General features: G+C 40.2%; 3 protein-coding genes across 3 annotated transcripts; 1 reads left to right on the top strand and 2 right to left on the bottom strand.

The window, feature by feature from the left end:
- Positions 1–959: 959 nt before the first annotated feature.
- On the bottom strand, positions 960–2,202 carry PFICI_02535 (uncharacterized protein; the record flags this gene model as incomplete). Its single annotated transcript, XM_007831116.1, has 2 exons — positions 960–2,087; positions 2,143–2,202. The coding sequence occupies 2 exons, from the start codon at positions 2,200–2,202 to the stop codon at positions 960–962; spliced, it is 1,188 nt and encodes a 395-aa protein (XP_007829307.1).
- A 7,606-nt stretch (positions 2,203–9,808) lies between these two features.
- Positions 9,809–10,486, bottom strand: PFICI_02534 (uncharacterized protein; the record flags this gene model as incomplete). Its single annotated transcript, XM_007831115.1, has 2 exons — positions 9,809–10,227; positions 10,279–10,486. The coding sequence occupies 2 exons, from the start codon at positions 10,484–10,486 to the stop codon at positions 9,809–9,811; spliced, it is 627 nt and encodes a 208-aa protein (XP_007829306.1).
- Positions 10,487–11,958: 1,472 nt separating this feature from the next.
- On the top strand, positions 11,959–13,283 carry PFICI_02533 (uncharacterized protein; the record flags this gene model as incomplete). The annotated part of the gene is made up of 2 exons (XM_007831114.1): positions 11,959–11,995; positions 12,193–13,283. 2 exons carry the CDS (start codon positions 11,959–11,961, stop codon positions 13,281–13,283), a joined length of 1,128 nt encoding a protein of 375 aa, XP_007829305.1.
- Between the last annotated feature and the right edge of the window lie 1,374 nt (positions 13,284–14,657).

The following is a 14,657-nucleotide window of genomic DNA, read 5'->3' as shown; positions in this document are numbered from 1 at the left end:
CTTAAATTAAAATATAGCAGTGTGCCTTATACGGCTTTTTAAATTAATTGCTAATATATAAGGCTTAGCAAGGGCTTAAAGCCTAGCGCCGGCTGCATTAAATCTCGCTTTTGCACGTTATTAAGGCCGATTTCTGGTTCGTTAGTGCTTTTATTTTATGACGTTAATGGAAATATTGCCCGGAATTTCTTCGTATTTCCTCCAGATTTTATTAATGACTTTCATGGTATTTTAAAGAATTATATTAGATTTTTTAATTAGGGCTAAGCTAAGGGCGTACGGTAAACGGAGGAATAGCAAACTGCTAAAGCCTAAAGCTCGCCGCCGAGTTCCGATAGCTTAAGCCCCGTATTACCCATAATTATTATAAAAATATACCCCGATCCTTACCGACCCGATATTATGGAAACTATTTTATAAGTCTAAATTCGAATAGCAATTAATTAGCTTGCCTCGTGCTTAAATTCAATTATAATAGGCTAAACTTTAATACTTAATATTTAAATACCGCAATTAATCGTCTTCGCTTATACCGCTATTAAAATCCATTAGAATTTATTAAGCCGTTAGCAAACTTGGCCTAACCTTTAGCGAGATAATTAACGGACCCTTTTCTTAAACTCCGTAATATAATTAATTTTTATGCCACGCCTTATAATTTCCAACTAAATTATAATTAAAATTATATAAAAATCGAGCTATAATAAGTCGCAATTTTATATATGCTAAGTTTTTACTAATGTAGTCCTTTGGCTTATGGCTAAATGGTTTAAATATAGCTTTGTTATCGTTTTAGTATTTAGAGTCGTATAATGGGTGAGTTGCAAGGAGCCATTTTTGCGGTTTAAAGGAATTAGGCTTAACTTAATGCTTTAAATTGCGGAAGCTTACCCATAAATATATAAATATCGATGTTTATTATTTATTAGTTTCCGCTATTAAAATAGGCAAATAAAGAATTAATTATTCACGCCAGCAGGGATATAGTGTCTATTTATATAATCGCTAAGAGATATACGAGCTGGGATTTCCGGAGCTGGCGGGTAGACGCGCAGTGTTTCTTCGATGCAGGCCTTGAGGTAGACCAATTTTTCGGTTGAACGCATACTGATCTCCGACTCGTCTGAAAAGGCCGAGCGCACCTCCTCTTTGAGCGAATCCAAGATGGCCGGGTTCTGCGCAGCGTAAAAGAAAAAGCCCGATAGGGCCGTCGCCGTGGTCTCGCTTCCCGCCCCGACGAGCACCCCGCTGTTGGCCATGATCTCCACGTCCGATATGCCCTTTTCGCCGTGTCGGTTCTCTCGGAGCATGTAGGTCATGAAATCGCGTCGCCCGCCTTGGGGTTCCGCTCCCTGGCTTATGCGCGCCTGCGCCTTGGCAGCGGCATACTCTCGGTTTTGTAATTCTTTTTGCAGAGATTTTGCCGGCCTGAAATAGTTCAGTAGTGATAGGATGGGGTACGCGCGGAGGAAACCTTGATAGCTCGCGGCTTTGACGTTTTCGAATATGGCCAAGACCCAGGGATGATAATTGCTTGACTCGAGACTTCCAAACGAGTTTGCAAATGCTAGATCTCCAATAATGTCGAATGTGGTAAAATTGAGCCAGTGCACAAGATTAAAAGTTTCGCCAACCACGGCTCGCTCTCTTAATCTCGAGATGAAAAGATCAATATAACTTTTAATGATGGGCTCCTGCTTATATATTGCGGCCTCGCTGAAGGCATGGGCCAAATGGCGGCGCTGTCGACGATGGACCTCGGTAGTGTTGCCTCCAATGATGGTGATTTTATCCCCAGGAAAGAAAAAGTTCTTCCCTTTGAGAAACTCGGGATTCCCGCCACTACGGTGGTGGTAGATCTGCGGCCATGCGACTGACCCCTCAACTGCCAGCACATCTGGAGCAATGCGCACGACGGATCCGTAGCGCATATGCATATCTCGAGTCTGACGAGTCCATGTGGCTTGGATATGGTGTTGATAGCGAAAGGGAAGCGACGAAGCGGCGTTTAGCCATGGACCTGGAACTTTGCGCAGCGGATGGAACCAAAGGCGATAAAATATTAAGGCGATGCGATATATGAGTAGCTGGTGAGTGGTGTTAGCAATTACTTGGACGTGGGAGCTATTGGAGGGTTCCTACCGATGCGGCACTCAGATAAATAATTTGAATGCGAATACCTTCGCCGAAAGAGTGGAGCATCTTGTTCACGGAATGGGTTGTTGCTGTTTAATTGCAATTGTTATTGTTGTCGAGAATTTCGCCGGCCCTTTATTATACACATGAAGCATAGCAGGGAGTCCAGAATTTAATTATATCGGTTCGGGCCCGGACTCGGTCGCGTTGAAGAGCCCGATAAACCGGCAGATTACCGGAAGTGTATACGTGCGGTGGTTGCATTAGCGGGCAGACGTTTTAGCAAAGATAGCTGGTATATAGCCTATTAAGACAGCGATCCACACTATAAAGTATACTTTATACACCGCCTTCCACCTTATATGTAAACAGTTTAGAGCATTAATTAATTAGGATGTATGGACCTTACCCGTAAAATTAAAAGGATGGAATTGCTTAGGGCTTGCATTTATTCCATTACGTAAAACTAATTTGTAGAGTGTAGGCTAATTTTAATTTAAAACCATTAATTAAAGCAAATATAGCCTCGCACTAAGATTATAGCAATGGCTTATTTTATAGCGTTTATAATTTGCTATTTTATAATGATTATATACGTTAATAAAATGATTATAACGCAAAATAGCTTAGTTTTCTCCGCAGCATTTATAATTTGGATATTTAGGGTAATGGAATTAATTTAGGGGCGCACCGTCGGGGTGCATATATGCTAGCTAAAGCCGCTTACCTTATAAAGCGCCCCGCAAATAATATTTACGTAATATTTTAATAAAAAAGTAATTATATTTATATAATTTATGTTAAATTATTGCCTATATTTATGCTTTATGCCGCAGCTTTTAGTGTTAATAATAATTTAATAAGTTTATTCTCTTATAAGCGCCTTAAGAAATTGCTAAAATATATTAATTATTTTGCATTAATTAACAGGTTTAATTAGTTTTATAGGCCGTTTATTATAGCATTATCTAAGTTTATTATTATATACGATAATAATTAATAATTCTTAAATTAATTGCTAAATTAATTTTTTAATATTAATTTATCGTATTAATTAATGCTTACGATTTTAAAGGATAAGCTTTTATAATTTCTTTAATTAAAACGTTTTCTAGCATATAGCGTCGGTTAGCAACTCGCTAAAAATTATTTAACCCCACTAAACCTCTTTTATTTTGCCGCTATTTTAATATTAATTAAGCCGCCTAAATTAAGGCCGGAGGACTAGGTGGCATTTTGACTTTAAAGACTTTTCGATTATATCTAAGGCATATTCTTCAGGGCTTAGCGTGGATGTTGCTTTGTTATAAGTGACCCTTTTCTCAAATAAATTGCGAACCCGGTCGTAAAATGAATCTTCGGGCAGTGTTCGATGAATGGTTTTTGTGCTTGTTTTAATAAAACCTATTATGAGGACTATGACTTATACGTTAAAGGGTCGTAGTTCTTGCCGTAAAATCCTATTATAATTTATGATGGCTCCTTTGGTCGCACTAAAGACACTCCCGAACACGTAGGGCGTGACAGCTGCCAGTGAGGCAATGTTGATAATTGTTGAATAATACCATTGTACCATAGAACCAAAAGAGACATGTCCCCACGGTCTGGGAACATAACAGGTATTATCTGACACACCCCCTCAGCTGGGACGTAGTTCTTTACGGGCGAGCTGGATATCTAGTATTCCAATAGGCTTTTAGCTCTGTTACGTCTTTTTAGCTGGATAACGTAGCTGGCGATCGAACCCAGAACCTCCCCTTATTCGGTGCACTACCAGTTGTGCTACTAGGTTATCGCGGAAATGCGTGGGTCGCTAACCCACTGGTTAATGCACGGGTGGCCCTTGCGAGCGAATGAGACTTTTAATTATTAAATAATACCATTGTACCATAGAACCAAAAGAGACATGTCCCCACGGTCTGGGAACATAACAGGTATTATCTGACAATAATCAGCCCTTCCGCCTTAATTAGCAACCCTCTAAATGCAGCTACCATCGCCATTACTCTAATGACATTCGTCTCGAATGTCTTTTGGACATTTGGAATCGAGACGTCGAGGGCTGGATGAGTGTGTGTACGACCGCTGTTTTCAGAAATTAGCATAGGCTCGACGTAGATCAGCGCGGCGATCACTTTCTTACGCATTGTTGATGAGAATATCCAATCGACCGCCGGCAATGCGATTAACCTCTGACTGACAGTTTGAGATGCTCGTGCTATCCGTTACGTCAAGCTGTAAGACGCTGACGTTCGGACTTGTTAGATCGATTATTACTGCCGGCGTTCGCGCTATCGCAAATACGTACAGTCTTTGATAATACTTTAATATTAGATTCTTGTGTCCCGCGAAACGTATGTTCGAATGGCTTTACCTCGTTTTTTATATTCGATTGCTAATGTATGATTAATTCCGCTAGGCGTATAATTGTGAATGCGCGTTGAGCGTCCGATGTGGGGATTTGGATTAGTAACGTGGGATAATGGGATATGTGAATATATTTTGTAATTAATACGCACTTTTGATTTAAAAGTGGCGGCATAATGGAGCTATACGTGTGAATTTCGAAATATTATGTGAAATATTATAGGGAGAATATGAGGCAGATGTGTTATGATGAATTTAGATGCTGGGTATTGTGATGCGGAGTTCCCGAGTTCCGCGTGCTAATAGTATATGCAGATCCGAAAACCGAGCTTTCGAAGGCTTTAAGGTTATTATTGCCTATGTAGGTTATTAATCGAAGCCACTACCACTAGCCATTAAGTGGCTAGTGGCAGCCTATTAATGAGGTTTTTCCCACCTCGGTTTTAATAAGACTTAATATGTATAAGCTATGAGGACTTCTTAATTTGCAAAGTCGATTAAAGCTTTACCTAAAAGAGAGAAATTAGAAGCAAAGCACGGAGAAGGAGCGCGGGTAAGTGTTAAGCAATAGGAGGGTCCGCGGGATACACCGTTAAAAGTTAAAATGTTAAACGCTAAAGCAATAGCTAATAATTCGCCTATTACAAATAAAATGTAATATTAATTAAAGTGCATAGCATTTAATAAAAACCGTACCGTCGATCACGAGGGCTATTTTATTTTATTTAAATTGCTAGTTATTATTTACGGCGCTCGTAAAGGGCAGGATTCGAGTTCGCAGCGCTTAGGGGGCTAAGGGCTACGGGTAGATTAGGGCTAATTATTTAGTCGCTGATCCCGCTAAAAGAAAACCTGCCCACCCAGATATTTATTAGGCACGGCTTAGCATGGAAAACGATTTTAAGAACGAGGAGGAGTGGTGATATTAATATTAAAGGGAGAAGGTTTAGCTAATAGCTGCTAACGTTATTATTGTTTTTACCTTTTATTTAATATTAAATTCGCATTTTTTAGCTTATTTAGCTCTTTTAGCGCGATCCCGCGTTGGAATTTATGCTACGACCTTAATTCTTATTTAAGCCAATTAAAAGCAAGCTATAACGACGTATAAAGCAGTGTGGGTAAAGCTTAGATATGCAAAAAAAGCATGGGAGGGCTATAATAACTACATTACGGGTTTCCAGAATAAACCTGAAATATAAAAGGTGTTGGGGTTTATGCTAATAAGGAACGGTAGCTTCGAAAAAAAATATTAAGCAATAAATCTTTAAAAATAAGGGTAATCGAACTAATTTATAAATATAATCGTTAAAGCGTATTAAATGCTTTATTTATAAGTAAGATAAATGCTTAAATTAATTATTAAGGTAATAATTATTTATATAAAAATCTTTTTATAATATATATTTATTTATTTTTTTATTAATATTTTTTAAATTATAATGCTAAGCCGATTTTATAATTTTAGAGTTAATAGAATTTAATAATTTTAATAATTTAACCGTTTAAATTATTATTAAAATTATAATTTTATTAGGCAGCTGGCTAATAATTATTAAAAATAGCGGTTTTTATTTTAACTTATTCCCGGCTTTCGGTGCTAAGCCTTTTTTTTTTCTTTAAACGCTAATATATTTATTTATTTTTATGTAAAGGTATATATTCGTAATATTAGCTTTTTTTTTATATTTTTTATTTTCGAAAAATTTTAGGCTGCTTAAATAGGTTATAATGCTTACGTGCCGTAATTATTTGTAACAATGGTGCCCTCCCGGACCACGTTGCCGGCTGTCACCACTATATAACCGGTCCGTACGTACGTAGCTTAGTTAGTCAGCTTTCAACTTTGACATTAACCCCCCGTATACTGCCGCACCTCACCTATATAGTCACCATATCGCCAGTATATCGTTATTTATTTAATTATATTGCTTTATATTGTTATAATCTTAAAAGCTCTCCTATAGGTGGCTTGCGGCATCGTTTCCTCCCGTCCATATCGTCGTCTCCGTCCCCGTCGTCCTCCAGCGCACAAAAATGGCGTATTCGCAAAATTCCCGTACGACGCGTAATGCTATTGCAGCTGCACTTAATCCGGCCAGCACCGATACTAATACGGCTGCTATAAAATAGCAGCTTACCGGAGGGCAATAGCCTAACGACCCTTTCGTCGTTATAAAATAGCAGCTAAAAAAACTTTAAAAGCAAATCGAAAGGGCCGAATAGCTAGCTACGTTAAAAAGATAGCTCCGTTAGCTTTAGCAGCAAAATAATAAAAACGCGGCCTTTTTGTTATTTCGTCGCCGCCGTCGTAACGATAACTTTAGATTAAAACGCGATTACGACGTTAACCTAAAAAAGTTAATTAGGGTATTTATACTAAAATTTTCTTTTAGGCAACGGGACGAGTAATTTACCGACCTCCGCCGTGCTTTTAATAATACTCCGAAGAAATATAAATAGCTACGCCGCCGTATTAACTTAGCTATTTCGAAAATAGATTCCTAATACCGACTTTTATAAAATTGTAAAATCCAGCGCCTCGAAAACGACGATTTAGCGCTAGCCGAACGCACCGCCAGCGATTAGGCTACGTTTTTTAAGTAAATTGCTAGCCTAATTTGCGATACCGGATATTATAAAGCTGCGATTACAAAATTGCTCGAAGCTGCATAACAGGGTCTAAAGCAGCATCCTAAGGACTTTAATAACTACCTTTAGTCCTTAAAAGATTAAAATAACGATCGCCGGACGGGAGCCGCTAGCGCTCGTTATTTTTACGCAAAGCTAATGGAACGGCTAAGAAACAAATTAAAAACGCAGCTTACGACGTTACCTATTATATATAAGGGTATAATCGGGACGGCTATTAGGTTATAGGAACTATTTAACCTAGCGCCTATTATAAAATCCCGACGTAATCGCCACCGGATCGATTATGCCGCGCCGTAAAAACGTACGGATTATACTATTACGAAGCTAGTATAATTAACTTTATCGCTAGCCCCGACGTCCTTTACGTCTACCATTATAATATTAAATTTAGCTCGGGTCCAGCTATTTTTAGCTACGACGATTATTACTAAAGATCCTAAGCTATCAGCCTTTTTATCCGACGGCATACGTCGTAATAAAAAAGGGAAAATTATGCCTTGCCGTAAATATAATAGCACTATATATTAAAAATTAAAATACCTTAATAGCAACGAAAGCAATTCGTTATCGTATCGCCTAAATAACGCTAAATCGTCGTAATAGCATTATAAAGGTTTTCGTCTTATTAGGTTTTTCCCTTTATACGGCTAATGCCGATAAATATATGCTAATAATCTATTTATTATAATTTTATATTATCGTTATACGTGGTTTTATATCGTTATTATACGTAATTCTATATAATTATATAATTTTATTTTCGTCGTTTAGTTATAAATTATCGTATTAGCAATAGTCCGCCGGTGTATTTATAATGGTTCGTCGTCTATTCCCTAATCCCGTCGTTAATCTGCAATCCCGTTAATTTATTTATTAGTCCGTTAGTTATAGGTGGTTCCCAGTGCGGGATATCACCTATATATATAATAGTTAGAGTTTTTAGTCACCTATCCAGTCCTAATATAGTGTATCCTAGCCAGTTCGCAATGGGATCGCCGTCGGGGAGTTAATCGTACGTAGTCGACTATATGGTTAGTCGTCGTAATGTATAGCCTGGCGTGGCAGCTAGATGCCCTCAGCAACCCGTTGAAATCAGGTAAATCCAGTGCGCGGCTGGTACCGTAGTTGTTATCGCACTAGCAGAAGCCGTGATCCGGGTCAAGGCCTTGATTCCAAGGGAACGCTGGCTTCGGGGTCGAAGCACCGCTTAAAAGGGGGGGATAATTATAACGATGGTGCCTTCCCGGACCACGTTACCGGCTGTTACCACTATATAACCGGTCCGTACGTACGTAGCTTAGTCAGTCAGCTTTCAACTTTAACATCAACCCCCCGTATACTGCCGCACCTCACCTGTATAGTCACCATATCGCTAGTGTATCGTCACTTATTTAATTGTGTTGCTCTGTACTATTACAGCCCCTCCCTTCCTTCCTTAAGCGCTAACACATTTATTTGTTTTTATGCAAAGGTGCATATTCGTAATAAGGGCGAGCAATAATAAATACTGGCCTTATTCGAGCAAACGATCTCCTTCGAGCAAAATAGCATGAGAAGCAATAAAGTAAATTCCTTTAATTTTTAGGTCATATTTAATATTGTATTATTATAAAATTGTTTCCGTCCCGTGGGCATATAAGTCCCAGTTCGCGATCGTTTCCTAACGATTTCGAGCATGCTCTTTACCTATCATCGTGCATTAGCAATGTATAACTGTGGCAATTTATATTTAGGTACCGAAATACTCATGTAATTACCCTAAAAATCGAATAAATCTGGATAAACGAGAGTGAGATTATAAGAAGCTAAGTGAATATATACTTTTAACATTTTTAAAAACAACTATTTAGTTAAATTTCATTTACAACTTATCCACTAATGAATATAACTAATTCAACAAGTGACAGTTTTCAGCCCCAGGGAATTTTATTTATATGTTCACGGATTTAGCATTATGGGATATTTCCACCTCGAATTTGCAATTAAATCCAAAACTGTTCCCGTATATATAAAATTATTGGTGAAATCCAAATTCATCCTCACGTTAATATCCTTCCTGCGCCATTTTTTGTTGGTCTTCTCACCTGGACGCCAAACGAACAATGGGCAATTGTTTTGTGTAGCATTTGCCGAAGCTAGTGTCGGAGCAATTTTCCATACACCGAAGCTTTCAGGTGCCGGCATTTGCTTACTCTTAAAGCAGTTATATATCTCATTAGCAGACTCTTGGATAGCTTTTTTGCACTATGCAAGGGTGGCATTATTGAAGATATTAGCGAGACGCTTGTCTCCGTATATTGTCCAAGAGTCGCCGCGAGGATTCTGGATATAGAGTCCAATGGCATTATCTTTATCGTGCATATATTATCGATATGTTAATTACGTGGAATTGTTATTTTGTCATCCTACTCACTTTTGCACATAGATTTTTGAAAGGATTACCTGATAATATACGTTGTGGTGTTCGTAGGTGGCCGGCTGAGAAGCGATCCCCGAGGAAATGATCGGCGAATGCATTCAGCCGGTAGGCATTATCGAGATCCCCCTTCTGAGCGAGTTGCAGGGCAGCAGTATGACCAGCATTGTAGGCTGTCTTTGCGTCCGATCCGAAATGGTTAAGATTTAGAGACGCCAGTTTGATATAACTCGGTTAATTAGAAGGCCTAAGCGCTGTTAACAGTTGGAACTTGATATTTTTGTCGGGAAGCTTTGCATAAGCTTTTGAGGGGTCCCGGTGACTTGCGATGGCAGTATTGACGGTGTTTACCTCCTTTTGCAACGCGGCAAGAATATCTTTTGCTTTTTGTGGTTGACGAGAGGATGGATTTTTAGCCAATGTTTTGTACGCGCGCATGAACCGAGCGATCTGGTCCCGCTGGCTTTGACTTTCACAAATGGGATCATATGTGCCGTAAAAGTCGCCGGCGAGTGCACTTATTTGCCCGTAGGTTAATTTTAGCTTCCCGTTGTAGAAAGTGAACGGGTAGTCTCGAGCAATCTTAGACGTGCCATCTTTCATTTTCAGTGTGACAGTATTACCTATTAGAGCGTGCTCAGCAAACTCGAGATCTATGCTAACTTTAGCCTTGATGAATGCTCAAGGGTTGTGGCCAAACGTACGAAGCATGCCATCTCCAGACGATTTCGTGGGAGCATCGCCCACAATTGGAATCGTGCTAAAAGAGACCGCATTGTCAAGAATGCCGGATGCCTGCAGTCTCTTTCGATCGTCTTCCGAAATAGTTGCGTGATCCTCTATTGCTTTTTGATTTTTGCTGACGGGGAAGAGCGAGTCCTGATGATCAACTGTGATCACAGCAGGCGACATGGTGCAGGATATCTCACGGAAGAATAATTCGTTGCCAAGAAGAGAAGAGGAGTAAGTGGTTCGAAACCTTGTTTTTGAATACCAAATTGATATCTCACATAAGCGAGACTGAGAAGAATAATATGAGCAAAGAAGATTAGGGGAGGGTATGAGTTGTTCTTATAGAATTGTGGAAGCAAGGCGTTAAAGAGCCATCTGATATAGTCGAATAGGTCATCCCTGGTGGGAATCGTCTGCTCCAGTGGAGTTTGACCTTCGGATTCGATGATTTAAGCACAGGATCAAGAATCGTTGGCTTTATTACTCACGCAGGCTTTTAATGAATAAAAAGCACACATCCCCTACATCTTTAAAATGTCTCTGATTCGTACTGGATCGTACCAGAGAGTTTGTGGATCGATTAAGTCGAATATTATAAGGGCTATATACGTAGTGTTTTCTAACTAATACATCACATGTACGCGTGATTCCGGTATTTGGTGATTATAGAAATATATTACTTAGATAGCTAGAACACTATTTTCGAACGCCAGAGAAAGGTTTTACGAACTCATAATGATAGTGGCATGTTTAAATTTTCGAGCCAGCGTTAAATTTGCGCCGATTCAATAGAACATTCTAGGCAACTATATATCTCGCTAAAACGATATGTTACTTTATAGACTGCGTATTAGCTTCCTAGTATTTTCTTATATCCTTATGTGTGGGAATTTGATGCGAGTAAGTGTATTTAGTTTAAGTGAACGGATTTAGCTATATGGGTTTAGTTTAATAAATTGCGAAGAACCTAATTGCCTTTTACTGCCTATAGGAAATAGCCGTGAAGCCGGAGGGTCCCGAGTCTGTTGTTTTTATTCGTTAGAATGAGAGTTGCACCTATTTACTTTAGTTAAAGTCAACCTTTTATATGGTCGAACAACTGCCATATATCTTTACGTGCACCTTTGCTTTAGTAGGTTCGCATTCAGGGTGCCTCGGATTCTATATTACAATTATATTTGCCGATTTATGCTAAGTTTCCAATATGTCTCATCTTTTAAGTGCCATATTCTAGCTTTACTTTTATATTTGGACGAGGCGTGCTGCTACTCGATTTATCTCTAATTTCACCAAATGATTGACTAACACCCACTCCAGAGCTTTATCAGAAGCGCTAATCGTCTTGAATAGTACCTTTAAGTTCAACTCGTTATGTAGTAGATTCAAAAAGAAAAGCTGATAATGTGTGTTGTATTTGCATCGATATTCTGGCAATCTATCTGGGCGGATGGCTGTTGCGTGGCACGATGATGTATTTAAAGCCATGGTTTTCTAAAATTTTCCTTCCTTTTTAGCCAGTATTGTACGAACCATCTGTTTTTTTCTTTCAAATTTTTAAGAATATAAGTGCAATTATGGGCGAAGGAGGATTATTGGTGCTCGTAAATGGCACGCCATACAAATGGAAGCGGATGGACCAATGGGCCTATTAAATGGCTATTTGGAAATTCCCGGAATGGATTGATGCAGGTCAGTAGCTCCCCTAGCGAGTTGATGAATGAAAGCACGTAATAAGAGTATTGATGGTTTATTAGGCACGGTCTCAACCAATTATGTTGAGTTCAAGCAGACTTTGGGTACAACTCGTGGTGATACCCACGGCAAGCTCAATTATCAACTTGACGGAACGAACTTTTCCTTCTAAATCGAGATCCGTGATTCTCCAGGACGAATTACTGCTGTCCTGGTTGCTTTGGAAGCAGTCAGTAACCCCCGTGGCTCTTCAATTCCGCTGGGTTGGAACCATGACGGTATCACGAGCTTCATCCTCTCCGGGAAACAGGGCAACTTCCACACGCTCAATCCCCCAGTGAGCTGGATGCAAAAGAATCGAAGCACTTTAGGAAATCGACCGCTATCGCAGATCTGCATGCTCGGAACTCACGATGCAGGCATGTCCTTTGTATCTCACGCCGATTTTCCTCGAGGGCTCGTTGATCCCTTCGTCCTTTGTCAGTCTACTCCGGTTTATGGACAATTGGTTCTTGGATCCCGATATCTCGATATTCGTCCTGAAATATCTGGTGGTGATTTCTGGACTGGTCACTACAGCGGCAAGCTTGGAGGCCGCGGTGAGTCGATGGCCAATATCATCACTGGCGTGAACAGATTCCTATCAGACAATGCAGAATTGGTCATCCTCAACTTCTCACACAGCCTCCAAACTGATGTCAGTGGCGACTGGAGGAGCTTCAATCGTGATGAGTGGCACAAACTCATGCAGGAGCTTCAGCAGCTACAGAACCTCTTTGTGGTCCAAGACGAGACAAAAGCGAAAGACCTGAGTCTTCTCACCTTGGATGATTTCATTGGTAATGGCAGGGGAGCAGTCATTTGTGTTATGGAGGATGACAGTCTTGACCTTGGTGACTTCAAGAAAAGGGGGTTCTACAAGCCTTCGCAGCTAAATGTTCGCAACGAGTACTCCAACACCGACGATGCGGTCAACATGGTGAAAGACCAGCTTAAGAAAATGAAGGACAACATGTCGATCAAAGACAAAAGGCTTTTCTTACTATCCTGGACGCTGACTCAACAAATCAGAATTGAGCCAAACATCGCGAAGCTCGTGCTGCTTCTCAAGAATCTGAAGTCAATCAAGACAATGGCATACACTGCCAACAAGGCGCTAGTAACAGAACTGCTACCCGTCGTGGATAAGAACTCATTCCCCAACGTTGTTTACCTTGATTTTGTCGACAACTTGAGTTATGTGGCGCTTGTCATGGCTGTTAATGACAAGGTATTCAATAACTGAGATGTTGAGTGTTTGTTCAAAAGTGTATTCCACGGGCGCCATTCAAGGGTCTTGTCGCAGAAGTGTACCTCGAAACTTGAGTCTGAGTCAATATAATCAGATTCGGTCCTATTCAAGAGACTGATCATGTATCGATCGTAAAGAGTATTATCGTTACCTGAGCGGAAAAGGGCGTGGGGAAACAATGATTGTTCGCCCATATAATGATTGTTGACTACACAATGGTTATAGGGCCTTTTGGCAGTAGTTATTGTTTCTAGAAGGGTGCCTGACACATATCAATTGGAATAACCAGACTTCCTTCCGTGGATTAGCACCTTGATTTAATGGAAGACAAAGCCTTTAAAACCCGAAGATCTCTGGAATGCCCCAATTCATTCTCAGGTAGGGTGCCCACATTTAAGCGCGGGGATGCCAACCGGCCACGCCATCCACGATGACTAAGTAACAGACGAAAAGCCACTGCCTTGCAAAGTTTTATGGGAATAAACTTCTCCAAATCAAGGCTTGGACCTTAAAACCCGAGCCTTAAAGTGTAAGAAAGACTAGCTCGCTCCCTTGAAAATGACCATCTAATTTAAGATCTTTGATAAGTAGCTTGCTCAAAATGTTATTAGCTCCTAACTGTTTGATTCGGTTGAATGCTGCGCGATCCTATTAATGTGAAGTTAATTTAGACTCTTCAAAAGTCTGCCTAGAGCCTCTAAGTCACCAAGCTTGGCATTTGCCTGCCGGCGATTTTAAAGATGGTTAAACTTGAACGGTTGTGATTTTAATGTACAACACCTCGTGTGGGGTGGCAGCCTTAGGCCCCTGCCTTACTCGTAGATAGCCGGTGCAGCTTGAGCTTGGATTAGCTAGCATTGCCTTCCTTTACCATCTCACCATCTTTCGGTAGACTTCATCAATGGACTTGATTCTGTCCCCCATCAACACCAATGTGAGTAGCATTGACTATCAAGTATCCGCTTAGCTGCGGAAGGATCGTATACGAGGCCCAACTTATCTTTCCCCGGCGCGAATGGTTCTTACAAGTGATGCGTCGCAAAAGGTCGCTGTAAAGGTGCAGGGTGTATCACTGCAGCGGTGAATGGCAGGTAGATTTTTTGACGCACTCTTCCTATCGGTCGGCAAGCTGTCGTGCCATATGCTAATAGTCACCGCCCAAAAAGTATGGAACCAAAGTTCAAAACGGAAACCGAATCAAACCTGGGTTGATGAAGCATTGTAATATTCGTCGACAACAGATCAAGAGTGAACCGTGATCACTGCACGTAATTTATTAGAGTGCAACGATTAATTGGCGACCCACTTATAGATTCTAGATAGCTTTATATTCCGCCGTCGTGCAGCCGGTTCCAGTTGTCTACTTCC

This window comes from Pestalotiopsis fici, assembly GCF_000516985.1.
Source record: "Pestalotiopsis fici W106-1 unplaced genomic scaffold PFICI_Scf_2, whole genome shotgun sequence".
NCBI classification, from domain to species: Eukaryota; Fungi; Ascomycota; class Sordariomycetes; order Amphisphaeriales; family Sporocadaceae; genus Pestalotiopsis; species Pestalotiopsis fici.
The sequence above is the reverse complement of the archived record's forward strand: the minus strand, read 5'-3'. Positions and strand labels throughout refer to the sequence as shown.